The following is a 14,174-nucleotide window of genomic DNA, read 5'->3' as shown; positions in this document are numbered from 1 at the left end:
GTCACTTGTACTGTAAAGCGTTGTGCTAACCACTATGGTACCATCACACCCCAAATACCCTTGGAAGGGCAAAGTTAAGCTCCCATGGTGCAACTGGAAGGCATTCTTCCTGCAATCTTTGATTGAAGTGTTCAGTCACCCTTCTGTCAATATTTGCTTCTTCTGTGATTACAGCCATTCCCTACTTGGCACCCTTCTAGACTACGTCCATAAGAATGTTCAACTGAACTGCCAGGAAACACTTCAAAGTCCACAAAAATGCTGTTTCTTTCCCCCCATCAACCTGTCAACTTAACTGTTCTGATGACCAAGGCCCAGACCTGAAATGTTAACTGTTTTTCTATGCACAGACACTGCTGAGTGCTTCCAGCACTTTGTTTTTTTTTAAATTGATGAACGATCAATTTGATAGTCTGTTAATCTTGAATTATAGGGTAGTAAAAATAATAATGAGGCCCTCTCGGAATTTACATGTGTTAGTCTAGGGTTATTCTTCTCTGTTTTCTAAGAATTTAACTCCCTCCTCCAGCTTCTTCTCATTGCTTATTAAGAGAAGTTATAGCTTAATGTCAATGTATTTCCTCACCTGTCCATGTAACTTGGCTACTTACAGGAACCTTCTCGACAAATATCATGACAAACAAATTCAACTCTATATTTCACCCCCCTCTCACCATCCTTTTTATGTTGGCTCTTAACTGAGTTGCAATTCGCTGAGCAGAGACAAGCCACCAGTACATTGTACTCAGTATCCAATCTTTTTCACATTGACTGCTGACAGGCAAAACTTATCCCAACTCAACACTTCCAAGACCTAGATGGTACACAGAATTATTTTCACCAAGGAATTACAGGAGAGCCAACATTTCCTGCGAGAGGTAAAATCCCTTTAAACTCTTGGAAGTTGGGTTTTGGATCTCAGTCATAGCTTTATTTGTCATAAGTACATTGAAACATACAGTGAAATACATCACTTTACATCAGACCAAATCAGTGAGGATTGTGCTGGGCAGCCTGCAAGTCTCACCATGCCAACCACTCACTAACTCTAATCTTACATCTTTACAATGTTGGAGGAAACTGGAGCACCCAGAGGAAATCCACGTGGTCACAGCAAGAATGTACAAACTCCTTACAGACAGCAGCAGGTATCAAACCCTTACAGTTGGCTGGCGCTGCACAGCTTTGCACTAACTGCTGCACTAATGTTTCACTCCAATGTCAGCAACAAGGAGCAGGTTAGCCATTCCGAGTCTGCTTACTTGCCTGCCAAGAATAAAGGTTTGGTGGCTGCTGAGGCAACAGCAGCAGCTATTTGATATGGATCCTGGGATGCGGTGAAAATTGAACAGGGCAAGACTGTGAATGGAGGAGGGACACCTCTTTATGAAGCAGCAAGTCCCAGAAAAAAAATATTACTTGCCTCCAGGTCACATTTAGAATAATGGGCTGATAGGAACAAATGTGATGTTTGTATTGCACAGCGCTAGCCAATTTCAGCAAACTATCTTCAGGGAGGCATTATAAACACAAGAGATTCTGCAGATGCCAGAACTCATGAAGTGCTGATGAAGAGTTTCGGCATGAAAAGTTGACTCTTTATTCCTCTGCATGAATTCTGTCTGAGCTGCTGAGTTCCTCCAATTTTTTTTTTGGGTGTTATATCAGACAGGTATTAACTTCAAAAGCATGTTCAAGGGGACGTCCAATTGCACAAACATGCCCAAATCTGAAGAATAAGATGGCAACAGATCTATTCTATTTTGCTTGGCCCAGGGTTACCCTTCAGATCACCTAATCAATAGCATCATGTAAGTATTTATATCAGAAAGACTCAGCAGTTTAAGCAAATGACTCTAATTCAGTGAAAATAATGCTGATCATATCATATACTCAGAATTTTAAAATTTGAGTTTATAATTAGTTTCTCACAGAATTACTTTCCTTTTTATTCTTCCAATGGCTACTATACACACCAAGCAACACACACAAAATGCTGGAGGAACTCAGAAGGTCAGGCAGCATCTATGGAAAAGAGTAAACAGTTGGCATTTTGGGCTGAGACCCGTCATGAGTCCTTGTTTCAGCTTCAGTTGCTGGATTGTTCCTGTCCAAACCCCCTGTCTGAATCACTTCTCTGCCCCTTCCTCCTGAAGTCTTGCACTGCAACCAGTGTCTGGAGCCTTGCCTCACCTGTAACCCTTGCCTGCACTGCTGTCAAGTTCAACTGTTGGAGCAAGATAAGGAACTGTCTATTGTTGTTTTGAACTGTGTCCATGCCTTTGCTAGGTAGGTCCAGCCGTTTGCTGCTACCTAGTGTTGGAATCCATCTCTGTGTCCACGCCTTCGCTGGGTAGGTCTGGCTGTTTGCCACTACCTTGTGTTGGGAACCATCTCTATGTCCACGCCTTTGCTAGGTAGGCCCAGCCGTTTGCTGCTACCTTGTGATGGGAACCGTCTCTGAGTCCACGCCTTCTCTAGGTAGGTCCGGCCGTTTGCCGCTACCTTGTGATGGAAACTGTCTCTGAGTCCACGCCTTCTCTAGGTAGGTCCGGCCGTTTGCCGCTACCTTGTGTTGAGAACTGTCTCTCTGTGTTCTGTATATGAGTCCTGGCCCTATGCCCTGCTCCCTAGGAGGGGTCCTGACTCTGTGTTCCATGTCTCTCCGTTCCTGTCCTTTCAAGACCAAGGCTCTGCATTCCTGTCTCCCTCGACCAAGTCAAAGCTTCATGTCATCATCCTGTGCTGGAGTTCCCTTGTCTTGCCCAGGAGTCTCTCGTTCTGTCCTGTAGCCTCGCCTAGTTCTGTCTCCCAAGGCCACGTCATGTCTTTGCCTAGTTCTGGAGTCCAAGTCAATACCCAGATTCTGGGTCCTTGATCAGTCTCTGGCTCAGAATCCGAACCCAAGCCTCATCAAGTCCTCGCCTCGAGGAATCCAATCCACAAAGAACCCAAGCCATGTCCAGTCCTGTAGCCACCCGTCATGTCCTCGCCTAGTTCCGAGGTCCAAGCCCGAGTCAAAACCCAGGTTCTGGGTCCTTGTCCAGTCTCCGGCTCGGAGTCCAAGGCCAGGCTCCTAGTTCCCAGTTCCTTGTACTGGTCCCGCCTGCCTAGCCAATGTCCTAGCACAAGTCTGTGTTCTTTCCCAGCTCCTAGTCTGCATCCAGTCACATCCCTAACTCTAGTCTCTAGTCCCGTCCTGTTCCTAGTACTTCAGTGTCTATGTCTTGCATTTGGGTTGGCCACCAATGCCCCCGTATGATACAGATATGTTGTTGAGTTACCGTCAGCTCATGGTGAATGGATAGTTTAGTTGTCCATAGGGTTTTCATGGCAACATACTGAAGTAGATTGCAAGGCCTTTCTTCTGTGTGGATACTGCTGCTGCCCAGGTTGGGACCTGGCCAGATTTGAACCTTCTGCCTTGAAGTCCAGTGCTGATACTGTACCACTACACCACCAGCAGGCCCATAAATAAATAAATAGCAAGTAGATTATAAATAAGTAGCAATAAACAATGAGCATGAAATAACAAGATAAGAGTCTTTAATGGTGTAGTTATCGGTTTTAGTTCAAGAGGCTGATGGTTGAACTTGGTGGTGCTGAATCTCCGCAGAAGGAAGTAGAGGCGTTGTCGTGCTTTCTTCGCAATTACATTTATATGACCACCTGTCCCCTGAGATAATAATTCATATGCTTTTAGAATGTAAGAGAAACCCCGAACACACAGTAGAAACCTACGTATTCACGAGCAGAACGTACAGACTCCTCACAGGACAGCAGCGGGAATTGAACCTGCGTCACTGGCGCTGTAAAGCGCCGCGCTAACCACTGTACTACATCACACCTATCAAATCCAAGACCATAAGACGCGTGAGCAGAATCAGGCCATTTGTCCCACTGAGCCTGATCCGACATTTGATCATGGCTGATTTATTTCCCTTCTCAACCCCATTCTCTTGCACTCCCCTCCCCCAACCTTTGATGCCCTGACTAAATTAAGTAACCTATCAACCTCCGTTTTAAAAATGCCCAACGACTGCCTCCACAGCTATGTGTGGCAATGAATTCCGCAGATTCACCACCTTCTGACTAAAGAAATTTCCCTTTACCTCTGTTGTAAAGGAATATTGTAAAATAGACTAGCAATTGGGCATTTAGCCTATCAATGCACGCAGCGCTAGGACTGAATTTGTACGTGGTCAGAAGATTAGCATAGACCTAATTATTGACAAAACAATGACAATACCGTTTTGAGATATTACCTGGACTGAGGGACGCACGGCATGCAAGGTTGCGATAACCTAGTGCTTGCTTTAGTGAATAGCAATACATAAGGCCTATGGGTGGGAACGTATTTCTGTTGTCGCCCCTGTCCTTAGCTTTCTTCGGTCTCTTCCACATATATATATTCATTATAATTATAATTTTGCATTTTTTAAACAGTGATCGAACGGTGTACTTTCTCACGGAAGGGGGTTGGGTTGCGGGGGGTTCCCATTGTGAAACAAACTGAAGCTGTCCTTTCAATGCTGAAAATACAGGGGAACTTGGGTCGGTTTGCGTAATTTGGCTTCGTTCCTGCTTTTGAGCCGCGTTACTTTCAGAGAGGCGGATTGAAGTGGAGGCGGGGGAAGCAATAGCGAGTTCCGCGTCGGACCAACCCGGCCCTTGCACCCACCCCGGTCGCTGGGACGCAGGAGGAAGTCAAGTTCATTTAGCAGTAGCCGAAAACATGAGCGCTGTCGGGCACCGAGTTACTTTCTTGTTCGGCGTGTTGTGGACCATCGGTGAGCATGGTTTTGTTTGAGGGATGTCTGACGGGCGGCAGACTCTTTCCTCTGAGGGGGCAGTTTAACGCCGGGGCTGCGTTTAAATAATGTTTGGTGGGGAAGCGGCTGTGGTCGGGTTGACGTTAAATCGAGCCGGGTGTAAGCCGCAGAAGTCACTAGCGGAGGTGCAAGGCGAGACATTGCGACTCGGCACCAGCTGGGGATCCCGACAAACCCCGAGCCTGATCGCTCCCCTTTGTATTAGGCCAACTGCGGGCAGACACGGCCTGAGCTTTCCCTGTTGGGTGAGTGGAGAGTGTCTGCAACACACATAAAAGTTGCTGGTGAACGCAGCAGCAGAGTATCTGCGCCAGCTTTCACACCTGCTCGATAAATCGAGCATAGGGCTCGGTTTCCCTTGGGCTCGGTTTCCCTTGGGATTGTCCATTTCCCTCTGTGGATGCTGCCTGACCCGCTGAGCTCCTCCAGCATTTTGATTGTGGCTCCCCTTTCTCCCACTTGCGCTCTCAGTTTATTCCTGCCCAGCGCTAAAGGAATCATTCCGATGTGCGGCTTAAACGGTCCCTGATTCCCTATTTCCTTGGTTCGCTCCCTAACCCATTCTCCTGGTATTCCTTCTTCTGTTCCCTTCGCTCTCATTCGCATCGCCCTGCACACAAGTGCTCCCTTCCCAGACCAACTGGACAACAAATGGTATCTCCCAGTTGTCATCGTCTGACTCAGCAGGGCTCCGAATGACAATTTTCTGTGTTAAGTGTCTAGAGTATGTGACGTGCTAGACATTGATTAATGCTTTTGTTTGTATCACTAAGTAGAAACATTCACAGCTATAATTCTGCAATATGTTTAAGGCAGAATTATTCTTCAAGAAGACAAAAAAGGCCTTGCCCAGCATCTGCAGAATTGCTTGTGTTGTATTAATTGTGTTAATGACATTCTGATAGCTTTTGGACATTACTTCCAAGCTCTGTAAATGTGACAAAAATGGAATTATTGCTTTAGTATGTATTTATGCCTATCTAAAGTATATGTGATGAGGTAAAGGTGTAAGGAAACTTCGTGATTTTGCTAAGTGATGAATAATGTGTTAAATTGGAACTGTTTCAATTTATCACAAAGTGGTTGAGTCTTAGCCACTTTGGATTTAAGTTCCACATTTAATGTTTGATCAGGTGACAGGCATATCACTGCTGTTTTGAAGAACTGAAGTTTATCATTTGTGGTTTCTCAAGTGGACAATGATTCCATGGCACAATTTTAAGGCAAAAACAGGGATTTTACCCTACATTTACCCAAATGTCATTTGCTCGTTATGTACCATGTTGTATAATGTAGGCAATCATGATCTTTCCATGACCATGGTTGTACTTGGCAATTTTTTCTACAGAAGTGGTTTGTCATTGCTGACTTCTGGACAGTGTCTTTACAAGATGGGTGACCCCAGCCATTATCAATACTCTTCAGTGGTCACATTATCAGTACTTGTGATATGCACCAACTGCTCATATGACCAGGGGGCTAAGCAGGTGCTACATCTTGACCAAGGATCACCCGCAGGCTAGTTGAGAGGAGCACCTTACACCTCCTTTGGTAGAAACATATCTCCACCCCACAACCCAAATCCTAATGACAGATTATCTGAAAATTATCATATCTGCAACTTGAAAGAATTTACTGTACATAAATCGACTATCATCTGACCTGTGTTGTAACTTGCTACACTTCCAAAAACACTCTTGGGCTAAATACCTCCTTCAAGCAATCTGTCCTGTACTTTTCTATGACCCTATGACTCATAAATGGTCCTGATTTGTAAATTATTATTTTGGTTTGTATGGGAACTATGTTTGTGGGGATGTTTATCTAAAATCCATTCTTTTTCTTTTGTGTTCTTCACTTTAAGATGTATCATAGATCAGAATAACTGAGGAAGCTCCCTCCAAATCCATCCATAAAGAACTTTATTCTTTCCCAAATACTTCCAGGTTTACACCATCATAAAGCCAGTTTCATAAGTATAATTGTCTTCAAACATCATTTCTCATGACAATACATTATTCAACTTCTTGGTCTCCACCTGTATATTGTAGATCGCTGGATTCTCACTTTGTCTGTATGTAAAGCTGATTAACTTGTTGAAAGTAGCTTTGAAGTAAGTACACATAAACAAAATTAGTTTGACTACTACATATCCCAGTGAGCCAGCTCTTAGGTGCAACAGACTGTAATTAGATTAAACTTTTAAGAGCCAGAAAAAGAGCTAAAAATAAATGGGTATCTCTTTCCTTTTGGCACCGTTGAGAAGGTCTATCAAAGGTGCATTATGGTAGATTTTGTTGGAGGGCCAAAGCTTAGCCATTAACTCCCACAAAAGATTTACTGTATGAACAATCATTGCTATTAGTTATGTCAATGTGTAACAGGGCTGATGGGACCTAGAGTGCTGGAGTACAACCAGAGCCATCAGCTTCACTGAAAAATATATGGATGTACTGGAGATTATGCCACTATTAGTTTTAAGGTACAGCTAAAGGGCACTATTTCTATCCTTTCCCACCCCAGGCTCCAAGCTATGATTTTAATAATAATGGGTAGGAACATTTTGTCATTCTGAGAAAGGAAAAAAATCAGAATCGGGTGGATTTAAGATTTTTTAAAATACTTGTTTTCAATATTTGATTTGGGCAACACACAGTTGACTGTCTACCCATGCTCACTAGAGGGAGTGCTGGCTAGATGGTTCCACGGCTGCTTTTGCTCTGGCGATGATGGGCCAAAATACTGGATGTTAAATCCAATAGAGTTACGTGTGCCTTGTTGAACTTTGTGTTTCTGTAGCTATCCTGCTCTTGGTGGTAAAAGTCTCGGGACTGAGAGATGTAACCTCTTAATTTGCTGCTGCAGTGTTGATGCTGCAGAGAATTCCATCTTAGCTAGTTCCGCAACAATGATGTGAAGAGGCTTATAGAGAGGTTAGGAAATTAATCACTCATCACACAGTATCCTATCTTAGTACACATTGAAACAGATAATCAAGGTAAGATTCAAATCAGTGGTGACCCTATGAAAGTTCATGATCTGGTTAGAGTAAATGGTGGTTGAACACGGTCCTTACTGAGCACTCAATATAGTGTCATGATATGTAAGCATGTTCTTTTATGTGTACATCTAGAATTCTTCACTTATGCTTTTTTTATATTCTAGTGTTCTTTAAAAATCAATACATATAGTTTTCTATGGAGTAAGATGCAACTTGGCATCTAAATATTGTTGATATATTTTTTTAATATATATTTTTTGATTTGACAGTAAGATTGTACATTTATGTGCCAAATAATGAGCAAAGGCAAAATCGTCACAAGGTACATTGATTAGGAAGGGGGGAAATGGTTTTTTTTCTTTTAGTGGAACAAGATCTTATGAATTGGTACTTGTAATATTGAGGATCTTAATTTCTGTACAGTGAGATATCAATACCTTATTAACAGGCTTTACTTTTAGTAATCAAGAAAGACACTTTAGAAACGGTAAATGGATATAAATATATCATTTCTGAATCTTATTCAACTTTGCATGATTTCTCTGTCATTGGTGGATTCAATTTGATTTTGCATGTGAGACTTCCTCTTTAAATATAAACAGCAGAAACTTAAAATGTTTTCAACATCTGTCAAAAAGGTCAAGTATATAAATCTCCACAGTCTCTAGAGATTATATGGTTCAGATTTTTTAAAGTCTGAACGCTCCACTCTTGTGACTCTAGTTCAAGTCTAGCTTGGTTTGATAGCACAAAAATTTTATTTTCTATTAGTGCTGGTTGATGTGAATTTGAGCAGTACAAAACTCATTTTCTGAAGAAAGATGTGTATCCACATAGTAGCTTTCATGATCTCAACCTGTAACCTGCAAAAATGCCATTCCCATTTCCCAGTTCCTTTGTCTGCACCACATCTGTTCCTAGGATGAGGTTTTTCCTTTCCAGATCATCAGAGATATCCTCCTCCTTCAAAGAACAGGGTTTCCATTCCTCAACCATTGATGTTGCCATCACCTGCATTTCCTCCATTTCCCTTACCCCATCTTCACACTGTCTTAACAAGACTGAAGTTCCTCTTGTCCTCACATGGTACCTCATGAGCCTCCAGATCCAACATATTCTCTACATCTTCCACTATCTTCAACAGGATCCTGTCTCCAAGCACATCTTTATCTCACCATCAATCTCTGCTTGCTGCAGGGATTGGGCTCTCAGTAATTCCCTTCTCCATTCGTCCCTCCTCACTAACATCCCTCCTGGCACTTATCCATGCATGTGGAAGAAGTGCTATACTTTCCCATTTGACTCCTCCTTTACCTCCATTCAGGGCTCCAAACGGTCTTTCCTGGTGAGGCAACACCTCTCCTTAGGATCTATTTGAGTCGTCTACTGTATCTGGTGCTCCCAATGTGGCTTCCCAACATTGATGAGACCCAGTGTGGATTGGGGGTCAATTTGTTGAACACCTTTGCTCCACCCACATTTCAATTACAAACCCAATTCCCATCCTGACACATTGGTCCATAGTCTCCTCTACCTACCACAATGAGGCCTCTCTCAGGTTGGATGAGCAACACCTCATATTCGTTTGGGTAGCCTCCAACCTGATGGAATGAGCATTGATTTGTTTTACTTCCAGTAATTTTATTCCTTCACTTCCATCTTCAATTCCCCACTCTGGCTCCCCTCTTACCTCTTCTCTTATCCTCAACTGTCTATTAGTCATAGTAGTCATAGTCATACTTTATTGATCCTGGGGGAAATTGGTTTTCATTACAGTTGCACCATAAGTAATTAAATAGTAATAAAACCATAAATAGTTAAATAGTAATATGTAAATTATGCCAGGAAATAAGTCCAGGACCAGCCTATTAGCTCGCATTAGGGTTTATCTCTCATGCGTAAGAGGTATCACCTCTCATGGTGCCACTCCTTCCCTTTTTTCCATGGTTCACTCATTCTATTAGAATTGATTAGAGAGCTTATGGTAAAAAAAACATTTAGAAGCAAGTGATCATAATATGCATGAATTCACCCTGAACTTTGAGAGGGAGAAGCTAAAGTTAGATGTATCGGTGTTACAGTGGAGTAAAAGAATTACAGGGGCATGAGAGAGGAGTTGGCCAGAATTGATTGGAAAAGAACACTGGCAGGGATGACGGCAGAGCAGCAATGGCTGGAATTTCTGGAAACAAATTGGAAGGCACAGGATATATACATAACAAAGAGAAAGAAGTATTCTTAAGGAAAGACTCCACAACCATGGCTGACAAGAGAAGTCAAAGCCAACATGTAAGCCAAAGGGAGGGCATATAATAGAGCAAAGACTAATGGGAAGTTAGAGGATTGGGAAGCTTTTAAAAGCTAACAGAAGGTAACTGAAAAGGTCATTAAGAAGGTAAAGATGGAATACAAAATTAAGCTAGCCAATAATATTACGGAGGATACCAAAAGTTTCTTCAGATACATAAAGTATCAAAGAGAGGTATTAGTGGATATTGGACAGCTAGAAAATGGTACTGGAGAGGTAGTAACGGGGGACAATGAAATAACGGATGAACTGAATAAGTATTTTGCATCGCTGTTCACTGTGGAAGACACTAGCAGTATGCTGGAAGTTCCAGGTGTCAGGGGACATGAAGTGTGTGACGTTATCATAACCAGACAGAAGGTACTTGGGAAACTGAAAGGTCTGAAGGTAGCTAAATCACCTGGACCAGATGGCGTACACCTCAAAGTTCTGAAAGCGATGGCTGAAGAGATCGTGGAGGCATTAGAATGGTCTTTCAGGAATCACTAGATTCTGGAATGGAAGATTGGAAAGTTGCAAATGTCCAAGAAGGGAGAGAGGCAGAAGAAAGGAAACTATAGGCCAGTTAGTCTGACCCCAGTGATTAGGAAGATGTTGGAGTCGATTATTAAGGATGAGGTCTCGAGATACTTGGAGGCACATGATAAAATAGGCTGTAGTCAGTATAGTTTCCTCAAGGGAAAATTTTGCCTGAAAAATCAGTTGGAATTCTTTGAAGAGATAACAAGCAGGATGGACAAAAGAGAATCGGTTGACGTGTGTTGTTGGATTTTCAGAAGGCCTTTGACAAGGGGCCACACACAAGGTTGCTTAACAAGCTACAAGCCCTCAGGCTCCTATTACAGGAAATATTCTAGCATGGTTAAAGCAGTAGCTGATTGGCAGGAGACAAAGAGTGGGAATAAAAGGAGCCTTTTTTTACATTACATTTTACATTATATATCCAACATCTTCCCAATCACTGGGGTCAGACTAACTGGCCTATAGTTTCCTTTCTTCTACCTCTCTCCCTTCTTGGACATTTGCAATTTTCTAATCTTCCATTCCAGAATCTAGTGGTTCTTGAAAGACCGTTCTAATGCCTCCGCGAGCTCTTCAGTCATCGCTTTCAGAACCTTGAGGTGTATGCCATCTGGTCCAAGTGACTTGTGGAATGTGTGGAATGAGCTTCCAGCAGAAGTGGTTGAGGCAGGTTCTATGTTGTTGTTTAAAGTTAAATATGACAAACTTAAAAAATTAAAATCACCGGAGTTGATATTGCTTTATCATGGTGGAGATGGTGTTCATGTTGGCCTCCTCCAGACTCTGGTGCATTACTATATGAAAGCAACTGTTGATTGAATTGATTCCATCTAGATATGACTCATATTCTGTGTTAATTTTCAGGAAGCAAAAGAAATACTCCTGTTTACACTGGCAATTATTTTGTTCTGTTTTAATGACAGAGAAGCAGACGTTGTTGTAACCCATTCAGACCAGAACGGAGTCTATTGTCCCACCTTTGAAATGCTATTAGGCAAGAAGTATGCCCAGAGGCTCCATGCACCTGAGGGAAGTTTTGTGGCTTAAGGTTAAAAATGAGCAGGGAATCTTCTTCTCACGCTATTCCCTAAACACAAAAATCAGCATTACATTAATTAATAGGAAAGGGAGTAGGCATTCAGATGCTTGAGTAACACACAAAATGCTGGAGGAGGTCAGCAGGTCAGACAGCATCCATGGAGAAAAATAAAGAGCCAGTGCTTTGGGCCAAGTTATGAAGGGTCTCAGCCCAAAACGTTGGCTCTTTACTTCTCTCCATAGATGCTGCCTGACCTGCCCAGTTCCTCCAGCTTTGTGTATGTGTTACTCTGGATTTCCCACATCTGCAGGATCTCTTGTGTTTATTCAGATACTTGAGCCTGATCTGTCAAGATCTTGGTGATCCAACTTTCCACAAATCCACTTTCCTTTCATCTTCCCCATACCCTGTTCTTACTGAGTAAATATCTATCTATCTCTGCTTTAATATATTCAGGGATTCAGCTTCCAAACCTTCCTGTATCAAAGAGTTCCTAAGCCTTGTAACCCTCTGAGAACATAAATATTTTCTTATCTCAGTCTTAAAATAGCGCTCCCTTATTCTGGGAGTCTACCTTTTAATTAAAGACATTCTCATGCAAGGAAAAATACTCCTAGCCTTTATGTTGCCAAGTTCCCAGAAGGATGTTATATTTCAATAAGATTGCCTGTCATTTCTCTAATGAATACATTGTGTATAGAGCCAACCTGTTTGACCTTTCCTCTTGATCCCTACATATTGAGGATCATCCTGGTTATGATTTTCTGAACTGTCTTCAGTGGTAATGTATCTTTCCTTAAGGGGATCAAGACTGTTTTACATGTAGTCTTACTTGCATCATCACAGCTGTAGAATGTGACCCTTCACACTGAACACCAGTTGGAATGAGGGAGGAAATCGGAGCACCCAAAGGAAACCAGAAGGCTCATAGCGAGTCCTGATGTAAACAACTGAAAGACAGCTGCAGCAACTGTTCTAAATTAGGACTCAAGATAGTTTATTGTCAGTCTTCAGAACACAAGTGTAAAGGGGAACAAAATTATTATTACAGCTTAAAAAAAACAGAATAAGCTTAAAGAACATAAAAACCACTAAAAAAACACAGTAAGTATAAATAGAAAAGCAATCTTAAAACACACAATGTACAAGTAACTGTTATGTACCTACAGTAGACTGATGGTGTGATGCTAGGTGGTGTGTATGTAGTAGTGGTGGGAGGTGACGGGTGGATTAATGATTGGAGGTGTTGATCACCCTGATAGTTTGGAGAGGTAACTGTTTTTGAGTCTGGTGGCTCTGCTGTGGATCGTTTGTGGCCAAATGTGCCACAGTCTTTTTGAATGAAATACACGATCATTGTGACCTCTGTTTGGCTTAAAGCAAAATTGAATAATTTGTTTTGCTATTTTATTCAGGAAATGAACAAGTTGGTTTAATTGTTTGATTGAAGATCCACACATCAAGTTTTTTCCCCGCTACCATCTGGTTCTTTATTGAACCTATCTGAAAGATCATAACACTTCCGTGAACTATATTTCTTTTTCTTAACTTCTACATATGTTGTTATATTTATTTTGTTTACTTTGTCATGTAAGTCACGTATATTTTATGTTAATTTAAAATCATGTTAACAGGCTTGTAATGTGCTATGCTGCTGCAGCAAAAAACTGATTGTCATGGCTTTTTATACGTGTGCATGCGTGTCTATGACAATAACCTTCAACTTGAACATAAATGTTTTCAGTTAACAACATCCCTGAGAATTTTTAATTTCTGGAGCAGTTGTAGAGCTGCAGCAATCAGCTGCTGGACCACCTTCACTCGCCTCAGCGCTGATCATCCTGCAGCCTGCAGACTCACTCTGCAGTTCATGTTCTATGTACTAGTTGTTAACTTTTTATTATTTACATAGTTTGTCCTCTTTTGCATTTTGGATGTTTGTTGGTCTTTGTTGTGTGTAGTTTTTCGTGGATTCTATTGTGCTTCTGTGCTTTGCGGTGCCTGCAAGTAAATGCATTTCAAACTTCATGGTTGTATATGGTATACATACTTTGATGATAAATTTGCTTTGAACTTTGAACTTTGGGACAAGTCTGTCTTGTGGCACTTTGTCAGGGCCTTCCTGAAGTCCACATAGCCTATTTCAATCACACTACCTCATCAACTTGTTTTAGCCTTGTCAATTCCATAATCCATGTTCAAAATTCAATGTAAATTTATTATCATAGTATATATATGTCACCATATATAACCTTGTGATTCATTTCCTGACAGGTATTCATGGTAGAACAAAGAAATACAATAGATCAATGAAAAACTACACACAACAAAGACTGATAAACAACCAATGTACAAAAGAAGACAAACTGTACTTATAAAAATAATAAATAAGTAAATAAATAATATTGAGAACATGAGTTGTTGACTCCCTGAAAGTGAGCTCACAGATTGTAGAATCAGTTCAGAGTTGAG

General features: G+C 41.7%; 1 protein-coding gene across 1 annotated transcript in view; it reads left to right on the top strand.

The window, feature by feature from the left end:
- Positions 1-4,638: 4,638 nt before the first annotated feature.
- The window catches only part of LOC134347885 (interleukin-10 receptor subunit beta-like), a 74,525-nt gene continuing 64,989 nt past the window's right edge, over positions 4,639-14,174 (top strand). The window contains exon 1 of the mRNA XM_063050459.1: positions 4,639-4,790. Coding sequence (XP_062906529.1) covers positions 4,736-4,790 — 55 coding nt within the window. The 5' untranslated portion in view covers positions 4,639-4,735. The remainder of the gene's footprint in view (positions 4,791-14,174) is intronic.

Source organism: Mobula hypostoma, chromosome 6 (assembly GCF_963921235.1).
Source record: "Mobula hypostoma chromosome 6, sMobHyp1.1, whole genome shotgun sequence".
In the NCBI taxonomy this organism is placed as follows: domain Eukaryota; kingdom Metazoa; phylum Chordata; class Chondrichthyes; order Myliobatiformes; family Myliobatidae; genus Mobula; species Mobula hypostoma.
This window is presented reverse-complemented; position numbering and strand designations above follow the sequence as displayed.